The following is a 22,720-nucleotide window of genomic DNA, read 5'->3' as shown; positions in this document are numbered from 1 at the left end:
GTGTGATGTTTCCTTCATTTGTTTTGTGGACTTAAACTACCAGCCATATTTAGTTTCTGTCCCATCTAGAAAGACCTGTTGGAAATTTCCAGTGAATACGATAAAATATTTAGTTTGCTTTGATAAATGTTATATAATCTATTTTAAATATGCATTACTCTGTTACATGTAAAGCATCTTTATGAGACTATTGAATTGATGTCTTTGGCAGAAAATTTCAAGTATCTTCCTCGATTTCTGCAGCTTTGGACTTTCAAATTTTAACTTTCACATGACTGTGCCCGACCTTTGAATCTTGATTTCCTTAACTGTTAAAGAGAAAACGCCATTGTCAACCTCTACTTGTTGAAACCCCGCCTTACTCCAGCTACTGTTGTCATTGCCAACACTTTTACAGTGGGCATGCTAGAAAGCTGGGCTAGCCAGCAAGAAGCCGATATGCATGGTCATTGAGGAAATGATTCTTTTATCTCTTTTTATTACACCTGACTCAGTTTGCTTCTGTTTGAAATGAATAAGACAAGATGGTGAATGGAAATAAGAGCATATTATAATCAATTCATAAGAAAAAGAACAAAAGCATGTGACTATATTAAAGTTAAACAAATTTCAGGACAAACTTCTGAGTCAGTCTAGAGATCTTGATGAATGAGATAGAAATATCTCACTCTCAGGAAAGCACCAATATGGTGTACATATAGATTCCCAACACTCAGGTTGCAGGGACAGGAAGATCATGAGTTTGAGATCAGCCTGTGAGACCCAGCAAGTTCCAGGTTCTTTTGTGTTGTACAGTAAGACTTGAGGGATTCAGTAGAGTGAAGTAAAGAGATATAGGAAAAGAAGTAGAAGAGGAAGAAGAAGGAGAATGACAGGAAGGGGAAGGGGAAGGAGAGAGAGAGGGAGGAAGAGGAGAAGACAGAGGAGGAGGAGGAGGAGGAGGAGGAGGAGGAGGAGGAGGAGGAGGAGAAGGAAGAAGAAAGAGAGGGGATAGAAATAAAGTGATACTTCAAGATAAAACAGAAAGCCAGTAAAAACTGGTCCCCCCCCCTCAATCTCAGCTGTACTGTAGTAGAACTTCATATCTATGTTTATGTAATAAAAACAAAGCCTTCCAACTTAAAAATTAATATTGGGCACAAACTGTTAAAATGTGCATTAAATATATGAAAAAATCACTAAGGAACCATGCGTAATCAGAATGTCATTTTATTTTCCAGCAATTGAAAGGATAATGCATAGGAAAGAAAGGTTTATCAAGGGCAACCATGTGCTGGCTCTATGCTCTTCAATGCTAGTTTTATTGAACTCCTGTCTAGAACTCAATTTGTCGAATTCTTTTTTTCCCTCCACTGTGGAAAGTAGTACACCCCTAAGTAGTTGAAGTGCATAGAGTTAGTTGCAGGGATAGAGAGAGGAAAAATGATACAAAATGTATGTGACATGAAGGAGCTATGATAGAGATGATACTTGGACCATACACTCTAGGCAGCTAGTATTTGAGCAAGTTGAGGGCAATGCAGGCAAAACCTCTGTTTTCAACAATCCTCATTTACCTGAAGAGGAGGTAGGACTTTAACTCTCATATATCTGTGAGTCTTATTCAATCAGTAAAAAATAGTAATGTCTTTCTTCATGACTTTAAATAATTCTAAGTTAAGCAATGCTTTATCTAAAGTTCAGAGTAATGAGGTTCTCTGCATAATTAAATTATCATATCCTATGCATTCCTTTTATGATTAAATTTAAGACAATGTATAATTGTAATGTGGAAGCTCAATGGTAGAATATCTAATTACTTCCTTAAGAAACCATCATTTCTTTTTCTAGTAAATTCAGTCATCATTTGCATAGTTTGACTTATGACACTGGTTATACGTTTACACATTTTTCTTTAATTAAAATAGCAGTGCCTTTATGCTTTCTTCATTTGTCCCAATGTTCTTGCTATCTTCTTCTCTAATACAAGATGTAAAATGAAAAAAAAAAGAAAAGAAAAAGAACAGAATGAGAAGGGTGAAGAAGACTCAGCCAGAACAATTATGCAATGACTAAAACCAAGAAGTAGAGAGACAGTTCTGGGTTGAGAATGGCAGTAGCGAAGAACAGCAGGAATGGGCCTTGGTATAAAACACAGGAGAACAGATGCAACAGATATGACAGATTCTGTTGGTCAGAGGACAAAAATGCCACTAACACCAAACTCTATCTAACTCTTTGATAATGCAGACATTAACCCCCGGTATTCATGAAGGACTTTTCTGCTTTCATTTTTAGGTGAAGATTGTAGTTTTGAATATTCTGGAGCAACATCAATGATTCATTTCTTTTTGAAGAAAAGAATAGATTTAGAATAGAAAGAGGTGGGAATGATGAATGGCAGGTGTGGGAACTGAGCCCAGAAAACACAGTGACATTATATAACAAGGAAGCTAGAAGGTGAGCTGAATCAAGGGACCACAAGGCAGCAGAGCTCTTTACATTCTTCTTCCTTGTGAACAGAGAAGGAAGAAATGAGAAGAGGAGGAAAACACATCCATATTCTGTCCTAGATATCTTGAGCCTTTGCAGCCTCCTTCAAGGTGATCAAATTTGAAGGATCACAAAACGGCAATTCACTGACGGTCACCTGTCAGTGTTGCAATGGATACTCTGGCAAAGATAATTTCAATAAAGCTGATTCTCATCACGTGATCTAGCATAGCGATCCCATTAGAATAATACTGGAAGAACTTCCCTTCTGTTCCTCTGACTCTGAAGTAAGATCTGCTAATGTGTGGAACTAAAAGGACTCTAAGGAGTTAGAAACAATAGTGCCAAGTGCTGTGATTCATGGGTACAGGAGTAAGAGAAAAGCAAAGGAATTTAAGTATTTTGCCCATTTGTCATGCCTTGGGTAGTGTCCCTAAATCACAGACACCTAACTAAAATGTTCTAAGTAGGGTTACCTGGTACAGAGTATTATTACATACACACAATAATAAAATAAATTAGTTGCTAAAGTAAAGTAAAAGAACATGAAAAGTGTTGAACAAAGAAGGTAGAGAGACCGAGCAGTAGTTAAAACAATCTAAGCTCTAATCCCATTTCCTGCCGGGTGGTTCTCTACCCACTGAACTTCTGTTCTGGGGAATCTGATGTCATCTTGTGGCCTTTGAAGACTGAGCTCCCAGGTATAAACCTATAGGAATATACACAAAATACTTCTTTTAAGAAAGAAGGAAGAGTATGTGAGAGGGAAGAAAATGATCTTTGAAAATACATTTCAAAATATCAAATATAAATGGGATTTGAGAACCAACTTCCATTTTTCATATTAAATAAAATAATTACTAGAATATTACTATTTCTGAAATGCCACAATTGGTTATGTTTCTGAGCAGGCTCTCAATCATCACCACAATGTTGAAAGTACTTAAAATATTTTTAAAGGTTTTTGAACAGTTAATCCCCACCTAAGGATGAAAGTGTTTTATATACATAAAGATGACTTCATAGTGTAACTTCATACATGTCTAACTCACTGTATCAAGGCAGATAATAAATTAAAACACTCCAAGAAGTGTAGATATTTAAATGAGACAAATTGCTAGAGAACTTTATCTTGTTGTTACATTTGATAAACTTACAGTGCATTTGATAACAAAATGCATCTATAGGAATGAGAGCAGGACAAAGTACCATGGAGACCAAAATGGATCAAAGCTGGGTAGCTGGGGATTTAGGAGGGAGGCAATACAAAGACAAAGGAAGAGAGGAAGGAAAATAAGTTCAAGAATGTTTGAAAAGTCACAGGAAAACATAGTTGCCTAAAATGCATACATATGTAAGCATATGTGTAAACACACAGACATATATATATACATATATGCATATATACATGTACACACACCTATATATTTTAAAGAAATTATGGTACTTGAGGTGGTAATGCTTCCTTCAAGACACACAGGCTATCTAAAACAAAATACAAAAACAAAGAGCAGCAACAACAACGGAACAGTGCCAGGCATGGAAATCCTCTCGTCAAGTTATTGAACAGGGGAGCACGAAAGACTCCAAACATTGTAGGTTATTTTCTGCCCTCAGTCACTTCTGAGAAGGGTAGAACTGCTTACACTTGTGAAATAAGACATGGTAGAATTGAGTGCGGCTTGGCTGGAAGCCTCTTCCCTGAGGACAAGCTCTCATAGTATCAGGAGTTGTTATGTAAGCTGTCAAGGGAGAAAAATCTATCAAAACCCCACCCTGCATCAAAGCTAACAAACTACAACAATGAACAACATGGAACACTATGTATGACAGTGGCACATAGATCCGGGAGAAATAAGTTGATGGCTAATAGTACATAGGCACACTCAACAGGAAAGAGGTTTATTATTATAAACCTAACTATCTTTCTATGGCTGATAACGTCAACAGCCTTTGAGAACTTACTATTGTCCTGTTCCCAAATTGCTTTAGTAGTTTCTAACTGTATTCTAGCTGCCTTCTAGATACTTCTCCTATACTCACAGATATGTGTAGCTTTCACCCTTCATAAAATTATTTTCTTTTTAAAGCAGGCAGATAATTATAGAAATCCACAGCTGGTCAAGATAGAGAACAATTTACTGTGGGGTATCCAATCCAAATTGATACATTGACAAGACAACCCCTACTACACCTAAGATTCAGGGAACACTGGAGAAGAGAAAGGAGAAAGACTGTAAGAGCCAGAGGACCAGAGTCTCCGCTGTGAGATAGTATTACATGACAGCAAACTGCATGCACAGAAACTCAAGGATATGGTTGACTATACAAAGCAAGCACAATGACAATACCCGTGACATGTTACTGACGATGGGGGAGATTTCACAGATGAAAAAATCTACATGCAATTAATAGGTGTTAAAGAGGGAGAACTAGTCTTCCACTCCAAATGAGCATCCTGCTACATTATCCAGTCGCAAGTTGTCACCTCAAAACACATGAACGTACGAGCTACATGAAATGAAATTAATATGTGGTGTGTGTGTGTGCGTGTGTAAAATGATAATAATTAAAGTGGTCATGACTTTGGTAGGGGGATGTGGAGGAGAGCTAGAAAGGGGTGGAAATTATTTAAATACAATATCTGTGCATGAAATTAAAAACAAAAACTAAAATTTAAAAATGTAACTACAAAATAAACTCAACAATTGCTATATATATCACATTCTATTTTTCTATTATAATATTTTGTTTCTGGACCTGTAAAAATCTAGGTGAGGTAGATTCTTTAAAAAATAGTTGATATAAGCAAAAAGAAATACAAATGAAGTCAATAAACAAATGAAAAATGATATAACTTTATTTTTGGTCTATCAAAAACAAACAGTAATGAGGACCTAGAAGACTGGTGGTTTTGCAAAGCAATTTTATATTACAAAGTTAACAACTAAGTTAAACTCTCTGAAGTGGTTATTTGCTTCCAGGCATTTATGGAGAAAAGAATAATTAAATAAAAATACAAACATTTATCTCTAAGAATGTTTAGAAGAACTTAAATGTTCTTTTATGAGGAATGGCTGAAGAAAGTTCCTAACACCTATAGCACTTACCACCAAGCAGTATGTTAGTGTGGTTATATATACTTACATTCATTAACTGCAAACATTGTTCTAAGTATATTTAATTGAAGATACATCTAAAGTAGTTATCAAGAAAATATTTGTGGCACAATGCAATTTTTTGATTGATAGGTAAAGGTAAGAGTTATTTTTCAAAAAGGTACTAGAATGGGTGATTTTTGGTTGATAATTTATAGCATTTGCATATGTTATCCTAATATTTATGTAAAGTGAAATAGTAGGAGACATATCTAGAGTACATACTTCTCTTCCATTCTATATTTTATGGTATCTGGATTGTCAAAACCCAAGAAAATTATTGAATTAAAATATACACTCAGGATTAATAGAGTAAAATGACCATCCTACCAAAAGCAATCTGTAGGTTCTATGCAATCTTAATCAATATTACAAGACAATTATTCACAGGGATAGAAAAGATAATTTTCAGCTTCTTATATTAACACAAAAACCCAGGATAGCAAGCAAGATCCTAAATAACTAGTGTGTATCAACATCCCTGATCTTAAATTGTACTATAGAGCTATAGTAATTAAAACAGTATGGTGCTGGCAGAGGACCAGACTTGTTGATCAATGGAGTAACAATATTTTTGAGGAAAAACTGACATTGACTGAGAGGATATTATTCAGAGAGCTAGTATAAACGTATTTGGGCAAAAACTATTATCTAAGAAAACCATATGAATATAAAAATTTTATAGAGCACAATTGAATATGTGTCTTACCAAGGGATATTCCTATAGACTAATCCAGTGTAAAGTGTATTTTGGAGCTAAGTTTAGATATATCACATTTAGTTGATTTCATTTCATTTAATTAGAAAATAAAATCCACACACCTTCAAGTTCCATTGTTGGGAAAATAGTACTTTTACTTAGTTATATATTTAAATTTTTATCATTTGTTGTTTATTTGAAATAAGGATATTAGCAAGCTTTTCAAAGTGCTGAAAAATAAGCAAAATTAATAAGGTGAAAAGAAGGAAAACATATATGTAGCCTAGTTAGTAAATAAAATCAAACAGGAAATCCCCCATGACCTCATACAGACTTAACTCTGACTAAGTCAAAGTAAAGAAAAAAATTAGGTTTGAGTCCATGAACTACACTTTGCTGATAAACTGAAAACTGACATGTAGCTTGGGGAGAAAGCAATTCCCTTAATGTTAAAGAGCAAATTAATCTACAGTCCCTTGCAGAAGCCTGGTTGCCTTGGTGAAGTAAACTGAACCTGAATGCCTTGGTGAAGTAAACCCAGCTTTACATGGTTCTACTTCACTGGTTACATGGTTCTACTTTACTGGTTACATGGTTCTACTTTACTGGTTCTGTTTAAGAGACTGCACCCCTCTGCCAGAGGCATATGAAGTCCTTCTTCCCTTCCCTGTTTCAGCCTCTGACACGTTTAGAAGCAGTTTCCCAGTGAGCATCCTTCTGGATTCAGTCATTGGAGGATCTTCTAGGACCCTGAGGGGCAGGAGCAAACTGGGATGCTATGCTTCTCACCCTCTACAGACCTGCTATTGTCCCCAGTTGAGGCTGCATCCTGCCTGCACTTGTGTAAACAGGAAAGTCCAGTTTCCACCCGTTTATTTTTCTAAGTTTAATGGTGGCTTCATTCTGGACTGCCTCCCTATCTTCTGAAAAGTTTCACATTCTTCACCAGTGATGAAATAACAGACCGATATTGAATATCTACTGTTCAAAGGCTGACTAGAGAGGTAGCTTGGTCAATAAAGTACATGTCTTGCAAGCATATGTGATTTCTTTCCATATCGCCCATGCAATAACCAGGCATGGCTACGAGTAACAGCTGCAGTTTCAGTATTGGGAAGAAGAAAACAGAAAGACACCATGGCATGTTGGACAACTGGGTGAATATATAACAGCAGCTTCAAAGAGAGACAGACACTATCTTAAAAAGAAGATGGAGAACAAATAAGGAAAGCCACTGATACTGATCTCTTCAGATACATGTGTACATAAACCTTACACAACACATGAAATAAAGTAAAATAATTGAATATTCATTGCTTGAAATATTTATGGAATTTCCTGATGTATAGGTCAACCCATAACTGACACAGTAGATCTTTCTAAAACACAACTTTTAACTCAATTCAGTACAGAAGGTTTACATTGGGACATATCATAGAAAGCATTACCACCTGCCAATTACACTTCCATGGATGCTTAAGCAGCAGTGAAAAGCAGACAAGCTGTGCAGAAGAACAGTATTCCCATCTGTCACTCAGACATGTGTTCAGGGAGAGTATTAGAATTCATCAGCGTTGCTACACATCGTACATCTTCCCTGTAAGTTTTCCCAGGAAGATCACTAGACATGCTCATTTGCCAGCAACTCTGCAGCTGTAAATCATTGTCACCCACAACAAACATCCTGGGGAGGCAGCAATGCTGGACTCCAGCTACGTATAAATGATTAAAGGGATGCTTGTTTCTCCTAAGTTCTCGGAAGACATTTGCCAGTATTACTTCTCCATCCATTTTATTATGCATGTAAACTGCCAGCCAATAACAAACACAATTGTCAAATTGTCACATGTGTGACATTGGTGCTCTTCCTAACAACTCAGATTAAGTTCTCAATAAGACTGGTTTATTATAATTTGATTGAGTAATCAATGCATTCTGGTCCCATAGCTATCCACTAAGTTATGCGCAGTTGAGAACGTAGCATTTTGGACTGTCTGATGGTTGGAATCTGGCATATTTAAAACAGAGAGTGCTTACTTGAAAGGGGAAGAATGCAGGGTGTCAACAGTCCAAATACCCCTTGAGTAATTAATGGCAGTTATCTCATCCTATAAAGCACATTATAAGTGCCAATCAAGTTTGTAACCATAGGACAAATATCCTAGTTTTTATTACCTTTGTTTCAAACCATCTTTGCATCTCAACGTGGCCTACCAGGCTTTCTCAAAGGGAGAAAATGCATAGGCTAGAATCTTTTAGTTGCCATTGTAGTCATGCTTACTATTATCAATTCATAGAACTACATCATAAATTTATATTGCAGAGGCATAAACCTGAAAATGGATATCCTTCCATAAGTTTCTATTCCTGGCGTAAGTTGTATCCACCCACTTGACAAACTTGCTTGTATCTCCAATGCAATCTCTCTTTAGAGATTTCTTTTCCAGAAAATGCATCCCAACATTCATTCCTCTGCACCTACCTGAAAGACTTCTTAATATCTTCTGCTTTGATTGTCTTGAGAATATCCTGGTATAACTGAAGGTCCTTTGTTCCTGATGGTGTGTCATCAGAAGGGCAATTCATATGTGCATAATAACCTATTAGAATTCCAGAAATAAATAAAGTTGTGGCTGTGCAAACTATTTTTAAAAGGTAGCAAAAGTTGCAGTGTTTGCTCTTTGGTGCCGATCTTGGGTAGTGCGTAACATAGTCAGGCTCTTCTTCCAGTCTCTGGAACCTTCCTTTGGGTGAAGCAGCTGGTTGAATGGAATCGAGATGGAGCTCTAAAGTTTCTGAGTGCCCCAAGTTCTGAGTCTCAGCATTATCTTGCTGGAACTGGTCAAAGCCAGGTTCTTCCAGTTCTTTCTCCATATCCCACTCTAAGTCAAGGGCAGTGGCTTGGATGTCATCATTGTCTAAGTAAGGTGAGTTTCCTGAGGTTCTTAAATCTGCATTGACCTTCTGATAAGCCATCTTTTTACCTATGGAAATAAGAGAAAATGAAAATTATACTAAATTAAAATAAGCTTTTTATTTTTAAAATTAAAAGTAAAAACAAAAAATTTAACAAGGATGTCTATGTGGGAGCATAAAACTTCAATGATTCATGTCTGGAAAGATGGCTTAGGCATGTGTAGCTCAAACATGAGGGTTTATGGTCAGACTCCAATACTCAGGCAAGAGAGCTGACTGGAATGGTTACGGACCACTACAATCCTAGGACCCGGGAGGCAGAAACATGGAATCCCTGAGCCTTGCTGGACAGGTATCTTAGATATATGTGCATGTTCAAGACCCATCTGTATAAGAAAAGTGAGAACATCTGCCCTTGACTTCTGCCTTCAACCCATGTGCACACATGTGCACACATGTGCACACATGCCCCCTACATTTAGTAAGGGTAATCATTTCCCCATGGAAAGCAACCTTTAGTGATAAGCAATTTAATCCTATTTCTCTGTTAAATACAATAGATAAGATCTAAGCAATAAAAGTTGAAAGTATTTGGCAGAAATCCTATTTAAAAAGCATTAAAATCTACACATACACAACCAATCTCTGTAGCTGTAGAGAGTGACCGGAGCACACAAATATCCAAAATGTATAACATGCAGTTAATGTTAACCACTTTAGAAACAACGTTAAACGATGTAAGGACAAATACAATGAAGTAATGATTTCATCTCTTATGAGGAAAAAAGGATAAACATTTTTAGGATGATTATGTGTACTAGAGTGGTTTTTGCAAACTAAGGTTGGAAGCGGTAAAGCCATCAACAAGGGTCCGATCTGTAGAACTGCATGAAGGAAAACATGGCACATTCATACAGCCGTGGCTGAAGAAAGGGGCTGGAAATTTTTAAGCAGTCATAAAGGAGTAAAGTACTCCCAGGAACTATGACGTGAACTAGCCTAGATCAGTGAAGTTTAAGTAAAAGTACAGCATGGAATAGGTCCAAAGACCAAACCCTTTGGCAGCATGGGGGGTCTTAGCTTCAGAACCTTGCAAGTGGCACATGGAAGTTGTTTTCTCCTAGAGTTTTGGATGACTGTCCGCTGTGTCCTGCAGAGTGGTTTTAGGATAAGTCAGCTAATTAATTGTAGGAAGTCACAGTTCTGAAAGCCACTGGAACATTATCACTGCAAATGACAGTGTCTACAGTGTTTCCACTTACTTTTTATATGTACTGGATTTGTCATCTTAGCTGGATGCTGAGATGATATTTCTGTATCTCCCAGTAGAAATAGCAAAGCACAAAGCTCAAGTGGTATTTGGAAGTTAATTCTTAATGATAGTCATTGACAAATCAACATTAACATTAACAAAGAAGATTAAAAACTAGGACCTCATGAGAGAAGGTAGCATCAGCCACTGAATTCTGACGTCTCACAGGTTGGCTAACAGAAACCCAAATAACAGAAAAATTCTCAATTTTTAGGAATATTACATGTAACTTAATATTCAATCATGCACAATAAAAATATAATTCTAAAATTCTCATATACTACTCTGTCAACTAGGATTCATTCTTATCCAGAATTAATCCCAAACAGAGTATGTCATTTATATCAGTCAGTAGGAGAAGGAACAATGGTAAAGATGGATGGGTCCTTCTACCTACAAGGGAAACAAGACAATCAATCTTCAGAGACAAATACAAACAAAACACAAAAGAACAGACAAAATCTGCAGAGTTGTTCTAATAGAATATATGGAAAGAATGAATTTAAGCTTTCTTATTATTTTTAATACCATTTCTTAATTCCTCAAGAATTTCATATAATGTATTTTCATCATATTTACCTGCCTACCCCAATCCTTCTAAATCCACCCCCACATCTCTATTCATCCAATTTCATGCCCTTCATTTGGTTATTTAAACACAGTGATTGCAATTACACTCGGGTGAAGGGTCAACCCTGGAGCATGGTCCTACCAAGAGTGGGATCATAGAACCTTAAAGAAAACCAATATACTCTTTCCAAGCAGTTTCAACTGCAAATAGGTCCTCAGAAAGGGGCACCCATCTTCTAAGACTCCACACTGAGATTTTTGCCTGCCTTGAACTTGTATAAGTATTCTGCATGGTGCCCCAACTGCTGTGAGTTCATAAATACAACTGTCTTCTGTCCAGAACACTGTTTTATTACATTCATACACAGCCTATGACTCCTACTGTCTTTATGCTCCCTCTTCCTCCATCATCCCTATGCCTTGGGGGAATAGCATATGCTACAAAGTCCCAATTAGTGCTAAACACTCACAGGCTTTTATTCTCTGTATTTTGACAAGTTGTGTGTGGGTTTCTGCTGATCACCATCTACTACAACAAGAAGCTGCTTTGATGAAAGTTGAGAGATGCACTACTGCATGTGGATAATGGTAAGTGACTAAGCTCATTTTAATACAATGTTAATTGATTTGAATGACAGTAGTAGCCCCGCCCTTCAAGCATGTGGCATATAGTCCCAGGCTCTTATATCCAATCATGTTGCAGTTCTAGATTCCACTGAAGAAATTCAGACCCTTAAAGACTAACTTTATTTGCATTTTTCTTGTATGTGTATGTTTGTGTTGAATATGTAGATATGTGTGTTCCTTTTAGAATATCCATAGAGGTCAGGAAATTTGTGAGAGACCACATGGGAAGGGCTTTTGGAGGAGAGGAGATACAATGTGTTGGTAAAATGGGGTAAAGAAGTAATGGAACTAAAAGGGTTCTGTGAGTTGGGGTGGGAGGAAAGGGTAAAGGATGTGGTAATGAACACTAGAGACCTTTTGAAAATGTCATATGGAAATTTACTACTGTAGAAGCTTCAAACACACACACACACACACACACACACACACAGAGAGAGAGAGAGAGAGAGAGAGAGAGAGAGAGAGAATTTAAAACAAATTACCCTATAACAAAGGAACAGCTCCTCTAGTAGCCATCACAGTCTAGCAAATACAAACCTAGTACCAGGATTATTTCTCTTTGAGAAATGATTTCCCACAGAATCCCAGACAGTACAGGTTATTGAAATTACTCCTGGTTAACCACTACAACTGGACAGTTACAACATATTGAGGAAGATACCACATATGTGGGTCACAGAACAATGGAAATCATTAAAAATATCTATTCTTAGAGTTGGAGAGAAGCGCTCAGAATTTGAATACTCGCTGTCCTTAAAGAGGAGATGGATTCAGCTCCTAGAATACAAAACTACTGTGTGGATTTGACCTCTTCTGGCATCCACAGGCACTAGACATACATGAAACATGAACAAACATTCAGAACAGCACTCCTACACAAAAATATACAAAGAAAGGAAAAAAAGAAGAAAGGAAGAAAGGAAGGAAGGAAGGAAAGAAAGAAAAAAAGAACGAAAGAAAGAAAGAAAGAAAGAAAGAAGAGAGAGGGGGAGAAGGAGGGAGGGAGGGAAGAAGGGAGGAAGGAAGAAAGAAAAGAAAGGCAGGAAAGAAGAAAGGAAGGAAAGAAAAGCAAGAAAGAAAAAGAGAAACAAAGAAATCTTGAAAACATAGTTCTTTTGGTAGTTTTACCCAAAGGGGAGGAATGTGAACCACAAAATCAGGCAAGGAAAATATTACAAATCAGAAAGCATGAACACAGTTCATTTGCAAATCTTAGAATGGCTGCTATCCAGGGATGCTTCACATGCTGGGATGCTGTCTCAATGCTAAGGAAAAGAACTTAGAAAAGGAAAGGAATTCTCTATTACCTTGGAAAGATGTTACCTCTCTAAACATGGCAACATGAACCGAAGCTTATCTACTACTTGCAGTTTTTATTAAAAGAATCTGGAGCAATGTTTCAAGATTTAGGGACAAAAAATAATAAATACAAAAGAACAAATAAATAAAATGAATTATATAATGTAACATAAATATGTAATTCTGTAAGACATTGTGAATGGTGGGAAAAAAACATAAAATAGCCATATATACATACTATGGTTTGTTTTTGTATTTTTAATTTAAATTTAGTCCATACCACGGTATGAATGGAAAATGTGCCCCATAGACAGCTTGCGGTTGCAACATCATGGAGGCTTCTGGATATATGGCCAAGAGAACAGTCAAAGAGATATGAACCTGGTATTTGAAGATTATAGTCCTGCCTTACTGCTGCTCTCAGTTTTCCCTCTAGATCCAAGGGGACGTAAAAAGCCGCACAGCAAATCTCCGACTTCCACAGAGACCCTAGCTGCATAGACATCCCCATTTTGATGGATTGTATATCCTTGAACAATGAACTAAATAAATCATTTGCCCTTTAAGTTGTTTCTTGCAAGGCATTTTATCAAAGTAATGACAGAAGAAACTAATAACGTCTGTATATCCAAACTAAATGTGACATATTAGCCATAATCATGCAGTTGTTACTTGGTAGGTATTAGAACATCGGGGATGGCTTCTTGTATTATATTTTTCTTTCTCTCACTCCTTCAGTTTTGACTCTTTTCTAAAATAATTTTGCCCAGACAATTTAAGAAAACCCAGCATTTGCTTAAAATCATTGGTTTTATTTGGTTCTTTTATGACTCTGTGCTTGCTTTCTGTTTTTATCACTACAAAATACGCAGATAAAATGAATGACATCTCAGGGTGGTGACAATTTCAGACAGCTTAAGTGATGATTGATAAGAAATAGAGGTGGACTCACAATAACACTCTGTATAAATGATGCATTTAACAAAATATACTGTGTAGTCTGAAAATCCCAAAGATAGCTGAAGGAATGAAAGATTTACTCTGGATACACAGAACAAACCAGTGTTCAAATCTGACTTCTTCAATCAGAAAGTATAAGCTGGCGTTTGGAAACAAATCCCCTAAAAAGATCTGAGATTTTGTAAAACTATGTCTACAAATTAAGTGATAATCTAACAAATAAAACCTCACAAGTCAATTTATTTTGATATCTTTTATAAACTGAAATTTCTTATCACAAAGGAAGTAATTCTTTCTTTAGTTGAAATACGCTGGCCTGACACAGGTCCACTGTTATTTCCTTACGGGATTTTTATACGCAGTCTTGTTGATACTCCTTTCTTCTGTCTTCTAACGTCTCCCGTTCTCACTTTCTCACTTCCAGCCCCCAATTTTCCTTTCCAGTTTCATCTCATTTGTATTCTATACCCTCTCTGCTCTCCCTCAAAGCCTATTTGTGCATTTTCTTTGTAAATAGTTTATGTTTCAAAAGGACAATTTCTTTGAAATACATCATGTACTTTGATGAGTTTATATACCATGTCCTTCCCTTTCTCATCCCTTTCCCTTTTACACACATTATCTTTACATTTTTGGTTATATACAATTGATGGGTTTGCTCAGCCATTATCTCAATGTAGTTATCTAGACTTTCCTCACGTATAACTGAATAAGAATCTCTTTCTTTGCTCCCCCTTCACTTCTCTTGTTTTTTAATATTATAGGCAAACGCAGCTTGTTGCAATGAAGTCTTGGCATATGAGATCTATGAAAGAATTGTGATAATTATAATTCTGACCTCTAACATAAGCATTCAAAGTCATTTCCCTACAAATCATTTTAAAGTGGACAGCAAGGGTGAGAGCAAGTTTTCCTCTCCAGCCTGACAATGGGCATTCCATCACACGTGCATCAGCAATTTAACGCCTCTCAAGCATCAGGCAGAGCCATCAATTAGGGTGTAATGCAGATACAGATACGAGGTCCTCACCGGGATGGATGCCTGCCTGAAATCCACTTTCAGACTCATTACACACTAATAATTTTTCAACAAAATCTTCCATCTGGTGGAGCACTACCTGCATCAAAGAGTGGTGGAGTCACTTGATATAATAAACATCAGAAGAATTTTTGAAAAATGGTCAAGAAAATGAGTTTGTAATAGCATATATAATGGAAAATTTTAATCCTTTACCTGGAAAAGCAATTCAATTTATGTATATTAAATTTATGTACATATTAAATTCATTTTATTCAGGCATCTGTAAATTTAAAAGCAAAAAATACATACATTAAATTTACTAGTTCATTTAACATTTTTCTTTTCTTATAGAAAACATTATATTTATTTTTTTTCTTATTTATTTATTTATTTATTAAAGATTTCTGTCTCTTCCCAGCCACCGCCTCCCATTTCCCTCCCCCTCGCCTAATTAAGTCCCCCCCCCCTCAGCCCGAAAAGCAATCAGGGTTCCCTGTCATGTGGGAAGTCCAAGGAACCCCCCACCTCCATCCAGGTCTAGTCAGTTGAGCATCCAAACTGCCTAGGCTCCCACAAAGCCATTATATTTATTATAAAATATAACATCTAGTATTTTCTCTAGCAGTTTATTTTTATGTACCATACTCAATGAACCAAATAAAAACAAAATGGAAAAATAAACTCCAAATGACTAAAATTATTAAGATATCTTGAGAAAAAGTAAATGATTCCTTTCCTCCAAAGAATGTACTTCCCTATAAAATAAAACAGCTGTACTTTAAAAGGCAAGTAAGTGACATAGCATACTTCCTTTAAGTAATGTTTTTGAGTTCCAGAGTGAAATGGGAAAGACAAATTGTAGATATACGTTATGATAATATAATTGTGACTTAAACCTCTTATGTTTAGTCCATTAAACTTAAGGTGTTATGTCACTTCAAGTGGCTTAAAAGTAGTACAAACACAGAGACTTTAAACTATGCTAATCTTATGTCCTAGTTTAGTCTTATTGCTATGGTAAATGTTATGACAAATAGCAGCTTGGGAGGAAAAAGGTTTATTTGTTTACATATAACTTAGTGCTCACTTTCCATCACTGTGGAAAGCTGAGGCAAGAGATCCAACCAAGCAGGAACCTGGAGATGGGAGATGATAGAGAGGCTATGGAGGATTATTGCTCTCCCTGGCTTGCTTAGCCTGCTTTCTCACAGAACCAAGAACCACCAGCTCAGTAATAGGAGCTGGGCCAACAGGCAGTGGGCTGGGAGAGACTCCCACATCGATCAATAATCAGGAAAACACCACAAATACTTCTACAGGCCAATATTGTGTAGGTATTTTCTCAGTTGAGGGTTTCCCTTTCCCAGATGTTTCAGGATTATATCAAATTGAAAAAAAAAGAAAGTAAATATTCAGCACACTCCATAAATCTCCCTGGAAAAAAAAATGCAGTTTTGTATAGATAAAGCCATAGAATTTGTCATGTTTCTTTTAGTAGAAACTTGAACAATATGCATACTCGTTATAGTCTGATATTTGATCCTTTTTTAAAAATGTGTTTAATGCATAGTCTAATACATTCTTTTGATTTCAACAGATCTTTACTTAGAAAAGATCTTCCTATATTAACATTTTTAAATTCAAATGCTGAAGCACTTTTCATTCACATATACTTATTCTTCTATAAGAAAAGTCAAAGGAGCTCTGAGTTGAATTAAAAATATTTTTTCAGTCTAAAATAAGCTTAGATCAATATAATAAATTTACAGAACTGGGGAGATGATTTAGTCGGCAAAATGCTTTTTATGTAAGTATGAAGTGTGATAATCTGATTTCAGATACCTTGCTCCCAAATCAAAGGGAGATATTGCACGGGGTCCCTGTAACACCAAACCTGGGAATCCTGATATACAGACATGGCTTGGATCCCTGTAATTCCCAGACCTGGGAATGCTGAGACACAGAATTTCTAGAGCTCAGTAACCAGTCATCCTTAGCTTATCATTGCAATCCAGGTTCTGTAACAGATAGAACATGACAAAATAATGGGGAAGACAATATAGAGAGATATCCAGCATCTACTTCTGGCTTCCTCAATTGTACATATGTGTATGTGCACATATATGTACATAACAACTGAGTGAACATGACCATATATCACATACACACATAAACATATAAACATAAGGAAGTTTCATATAGTGTTATAACATGCTTAATATAAGCCTAATTTTCTAAATATTATTTCATCAACTTCATACTGACTGAAACAAAAAAAATTACATAGATATAAAAGGAAGTATAGTAATAAGTTGGAATTTTTTAAGTGTAGAATACATTCTGTGAAAGTTTCAGGTCTATCATGACATGGTGGCTATCAAAACATTGAGAAAGTAGATAAATGTTTTAAAACATTAGGCAATAAGATCTGCATTAGTTATTCTATTTAGGGATATGATCAGAGCATTTGCTTTCATTGAATAATCACAAGGAGAAAATTAAGATTTTAAAGATTTATTTTTGACTGTGCTCTGCATGTTTCTGTGGGGTACGTGCATGTAAACATGGAATAGGAAAGAATGATTGGCCTCCCTGGAGCTGGGTTACCAGTAGTTGTGCTAGGAATGGAACTCAAAACTCCCATTTTCTCAAAGAAGTGATCTTAACTATTGTTCTACCTTTCCACTCCTACAAGAAGAACTTTACTATGTCAGTGTTCAACCTTTATACATTTCAGAGTAACAGTGTATATTCTAAGACTATTTCAATCATATTCTAGGCGCACTGTGTAACTTAGGATAACTCTTTAATATTTGTATGCCTAAGCTGCATGTATTTAAAGCATAAGTAGCCATACATTAAATTTGCAGTAAAAAAGTAAATGAGATGCATGTGTTCACAGCACTGAAAACACTCTAACCTTTTTGCAAATGATTTATTAACAAAATTCAATACAAAAATTTCATAAAATCCAAGAAAAGAGAAGTATCTGGACCTCTCACCTGTTGTAGAATATTCCTTTACACTATGTGAAGATGTGTCACCGGGTTTGGTTTAATAAGTTAAACAGTCAATAGCTTGGCAGGAGGTATTGTTAGAACTTCTAGACATAGGGAACTATGGGAAAAAGAAAGTCAGTCATGAGCCAAATGAAGAGAAAAAGTGGGGGGCACAGAGTAAAGGTAATAAGCCACATAAAAAACGTAGATTAAAAGATATAGTCAATTAAAGTTATAAGAAGTAGATAGGAACAAGTCTAAGCTAAGGTCGAGCTTTCCAAATAGTAATTAATAATAAGTCTTAAGAGTTTTTTTGTTTTGTTTTGTTTTGTTTTGGTGAGCTGGGTGCCCAAAGAAAAATTTGTTTACAACAACATTAAAATTCAGCTCTAATTAAAAGGAAACATAACTAGATGTGTCAAGTCTTATTAAGAAGGACCAGATATAATGAGGAATAGAGCCCTGTTCTCCAATACCCCCAGAGTGGGGAACGCCTTGTTAATAAATAACACGGTGCAGATAGGTAAGAGACATTTTGGTTAATGTTTTATAAAAATTGCCATGTCTGGTTTTCAACAACCAGTTCTAAATTTTATTACAGTGATGAATTTATCTTTAGTCTGTTTATGGAAAGAACAATTATAGAAAGGAAAGTATTTCCTATAATGATAAATATTTCCCTTTAATAGTCTCGGAAGTTAGCAATATATAATCATAAACACACTACACGTATTTATCTATATATGCAGTGTGTTCGTTATTACAAATTTATGATTATTTGGATATGATTCACTGACTTAGATGTTCCTAACAGTATTTTAATTCAGTAGAAGAGATGCTATGAGTCTTATTGGAATTAGAAAGACATTCCAAAGCTTTCTTTGTTGTAAATGCATTTTATAAGAAGAGTAAATACAGGACTCTAGTAGATTAATTTTAAAACATGATGCAGTCTCTAAATTTCCTATGACAGTTCTGTAATAGAATATTTAAGTACAATGAGAAAATACTGATAGTGTTCTATGGGTCTAAATGAAGTGATAAAGTGGCAAAAATGGTACCTTTGGTGTGCCCTGCCAGGGTGAACCCTAAGAGGTCAGATGTTCAACAGCTCTGATGAAAGAGGTTGCTAACCCTAACATAACCCCTGGGTTGGAAGCAAAACACCATAGGAGTGAGGGCATGAGAGAGATAGAAATGGACAGACACCAGGGAACGGAGGGAAGGAATGAGAGAGAGAGAGAGAGAGAGAGAGAGAGAGAGAAAGAGAGAGAGAGAAATATGATCAGGGATGGATCAGGCCTTTAAGGGGCACATGTAACTATACAACTTAAATACTTAAGGGCACCTAGCTGGTAAAGATGTAAACAGAGAACCCCCCTCCACCCCAGTGGCAGGCAGACCTGTCAGGCGCCAAACCCACAACACTCACTAATTGGTCTAAATGGATTATAATGTTTTTAAAGGACATCAAGTTTGAAAGGGCTTTCATGGAGATTCGGTTAGTGTTGGAACAGGGAAATAGGAGGTGAATATGATCATATTTCAATGTATACATGTGTGACATTCTCAAGAAACAAGAAAATTAAAGTTAAAGGAATATTTTCTACTAGTACATTTGTTTTAAAGGTAGCATCTCTCTTTGAAGTAGCTTATTTTTCTCTTTCATTTTTAAAGTTAGCATTCAAAGTAATGAGTTCTCTTATAACAATCTCAAACACATATGTCTACATACATTTTTCAGCTTTCCCCCCCACTAACCCTTCCCAATCTTCTTGCTCCTTCATTCCAGCTCCTGCTCTTTAATCCTAAATAACAACTTCTCTTTTATTCTTTCATGCCATCTGTATGCTGCCCTCTCTTACCTTAAGAGTTCTCCTCAAGCTAAAATCATCAGACACAAATTTATTAGCATTAACCTATTTTCAAAAATAATTCCCATGTTTATGGAATGAATTTTTGGTATTAAAATCCTTAAAGATTTCAACTTGAAAGCAGGGCAGACAAAATTGTAAGAACAATAATTCAAAAGATGTGTCCCTGGTTTAATTTTTCACTACAATGAGATTAATTTTCATTTGAGGTCTTGTCAAATGGCTTTAACTACAGCCACCATCTCTGTAAATGTATCGAGCCCTTATTTTATTGCTCTCCTGTATGTCAACTATATAAAATCAATGCTTTATTAAATGTATAAATTGTGTACAAAGTAAAGGGAAATTATTTTCTTTGCTTTATGTTTTAGAAAAAATGGCCAAAACCCACTCTAAAATGGGTAATAATAAACTAAATTTAAAGAGATTAGATTATTAAGATGGGATGAATACAGTTAAAACTTTGAATTACCCTGATTCTTGCTAATGGCATGGGAAAGAATACTTACAAGATGTCACATGGACAAGCTATAAAGTGTAAGATGCATTTAAAACCATTTGAAAGAAAATTGTTTGGTGTAATCCAGTTGGCAAGTGCAAATTTGGACTAAACTGCTTACATATGTATGACAATCTGCCAGTTTCCTGAGGGGGGCACTCCTTTTGGGACATTAGTGCCACTGCAGTTGGTACAACATATTCTAACAGGGTGTAATTGAAGTCACTACCCCTTATCTAAGAAAAAAGTTTCCATATCAGAAGGCCGTAAGTCAATGTAGGAATGGACGAAAGTAGAATTCATTAAAAGGAACCAAAGAAATAGACCTCTATGGGGTCTTAAATGAGCAACTACAACATTAGTAATAACTATAGTTTCTGTTCTGTCAGTTTAACTGAGTAAGATCATAAACTATTAACTTAGGCCAGTGTAAATGACTCTTATTTCTGCCATGGACAATTTTCCCCAATCTCTTAGGTGCTGATTCTGCATCATGAGCTTTGAGGTACTAAAGTGTCTTCTTTTTATATTTATTTACTTATTTGCTTGCCATTCTTTCTTTTACATCCTGCTATCTAGAGTTATTGACATCTAAAGAATTTATATTCCTTCAGAGTATTTGACACTACTTATGCTAGAAACGTACATAAATGAGATCAATATAACCACAAAAGCATTGAATAAAGAAGGGTAAAGGGGAAAATTCTAATGCTTTGCTCTAGAAAGCCACTGTAAGTGGATGTTAGGCAGCTGCAATCTTCAGTGGAGGCAAAGCAGAGTGAAGGGCTGTCTATTCAGTCAGTCTTCTCATGCAGAGGGTGTCTAGTGGGTCTTCTCAAGCAGAGACCCACCTGTGGGCTCTTTTCAAGCAGAGATGTCTAGCCTTCTTTCAACATTACAACATTCAGGATTTTTTGGAGTTCTGAAAGTTAGCAATAGGATACAAATCCAGAGATCTACTGTCTTTTTCTAGTCCTTATCTTATCACCCTGTAATGCAGACCAACTCCACTCAACCATATTATTCCTTGCTTCGTTCTTAGATGTCTGGAGTCTGCCGTGACTAGTACCTAAGGGACCTCTCTTTTGGACTTTCAGGCTCTCCACTGTGACCCAGCAACACCCAAGCTTTCTGCAGCCATGACTGTGAGCAAGAGAGCCTTGCCTCTGTGAGCAGTGTTGTGAAAAAACAACCATTACCACTACTCTATGCCCTCTTCTTAGTGACAATTTCAAACTTCTCTTTCCTCCTGCTCCCCAGACAGAGCAAAACAATGATGCTAGGAGCTTGGAAGATACAGCTCACACTCAGCCTATTATTGACCTGTTTTCAGTTATTAAACCCCTTTGCTGCTTCTTGTACCTTTCCCTACTATGTATGGTTTGCACAGACTTGAGAGGGCTTTAAGGATGTCAAGAGTTCGTGCATCCACACAATCATCACTTAGCTCCTTAAGTGCTGCCAGAAGTAGTCCCTTGGTTGGATAGATACTCTGCACTCTTTTATAGTTTTTTTTTTTTAAGCTGGCACGAATGATCTTAAGTTGTAGCCTTATGATGGAGGCTTTGGATTTCCAAGGACAGACAAAGATTTTATCTTCATGAGGCCACCAAGTGCAGTCTTTTATATTTTTAAAAACATGTATTGGCTTACTTTTTAAGTATCTTATTTTTTCAAAAATGTATCAATATATTTCTGCAAACTTGAAATGCATTATTCTGAAATTTGTGGTGTAGGATTTTTCAAAATTATAATATGGAAGGACAATTTTAAGCCCAGATTGGCAACTCTGGCTCTCAGAGTCTGTATGCTTTTCTTACTAAAATGGCTTTTTCATACATACTCTGGGATTTTATTAAAAAAAAGTTTTAGCTATAATTTTACTGTGGTTAACTGCTGGGAAAAGCTATCTCAGAGGGAAACATTTATGCAGTGTATTTATTTCTCGCAAAACTATGTCACAGAGCAAAATGATTCATACGAACCATCTCAAATCTAAATTGGGAATATTCAGAAAAGCAATTCTTTCTCTCAAAGCACAAGAAGGAAGTCCAAATATAAAGTTTATGATTGGGCTTTCAACTTCTGGGTCCAAAAGGGAAAGGAAATTAAAACTGGCAATTTAACCCAAAGAGTGACAGCGAAGGAAGGGATGAGCTGTAGAATAACTGCTTGCCATGTGTCTCACATGACAACTGCAGAGGCCGGGACAACCAAGTGGCTTATCGTGTTTCCTTGAATGGGAAGGGAGGAAAGACTTGTGACCCTCAGTCACTATGGAGAAACACAAAAGTGTTTTCATTTGACAATTGA

The 22,720-nt window shown here is 36.2% G+C and overlaps 1 protein-coding gene across 1 annotated transcript in view; it reads right to left on the bottom strand.

Annotated features, from left to right (window-relative positions):
- Naaladl2 (N-acetylated alpha-linked acidic dipeptidase like 2) overlaps positions 1-22,720 on the bottom strand; it is an 835,422-nt gene that overhangs the window by 607,367 nt on the left and 205,335 nt on the right. Inside the window, exon 2 of the mRNA XM_041659204.1 lies at positions 8,813-9,314. Within this exon, the coding sequence (XP_041515138.1) occupies positions 8,813-9,314 (502 nt within the window). The remainder of the gene's footprint in view (positions 1-8,812; positions 9,315-22,720) is intronic.

This window comes from Microtus oregoni, unplaced genomic scaffold (assembly GCF_018167655.1).
Source record: "Microtus oregoni isolate MIOR12 unplaced genomic scaffold, Mior012 000010F_ref0000083, whole genome shotgun sequence".
Lineage (NCBI taxonomy): Eukaryota > Metazoa > Chordata > Mammalia > Rodentia > Cricetidae > Microtus > Microtus oregoni.
Note: the sequence above shows the minus strand (reverse complement) of the source record. Positions and strands in the feature narration are given on the sequence as shown.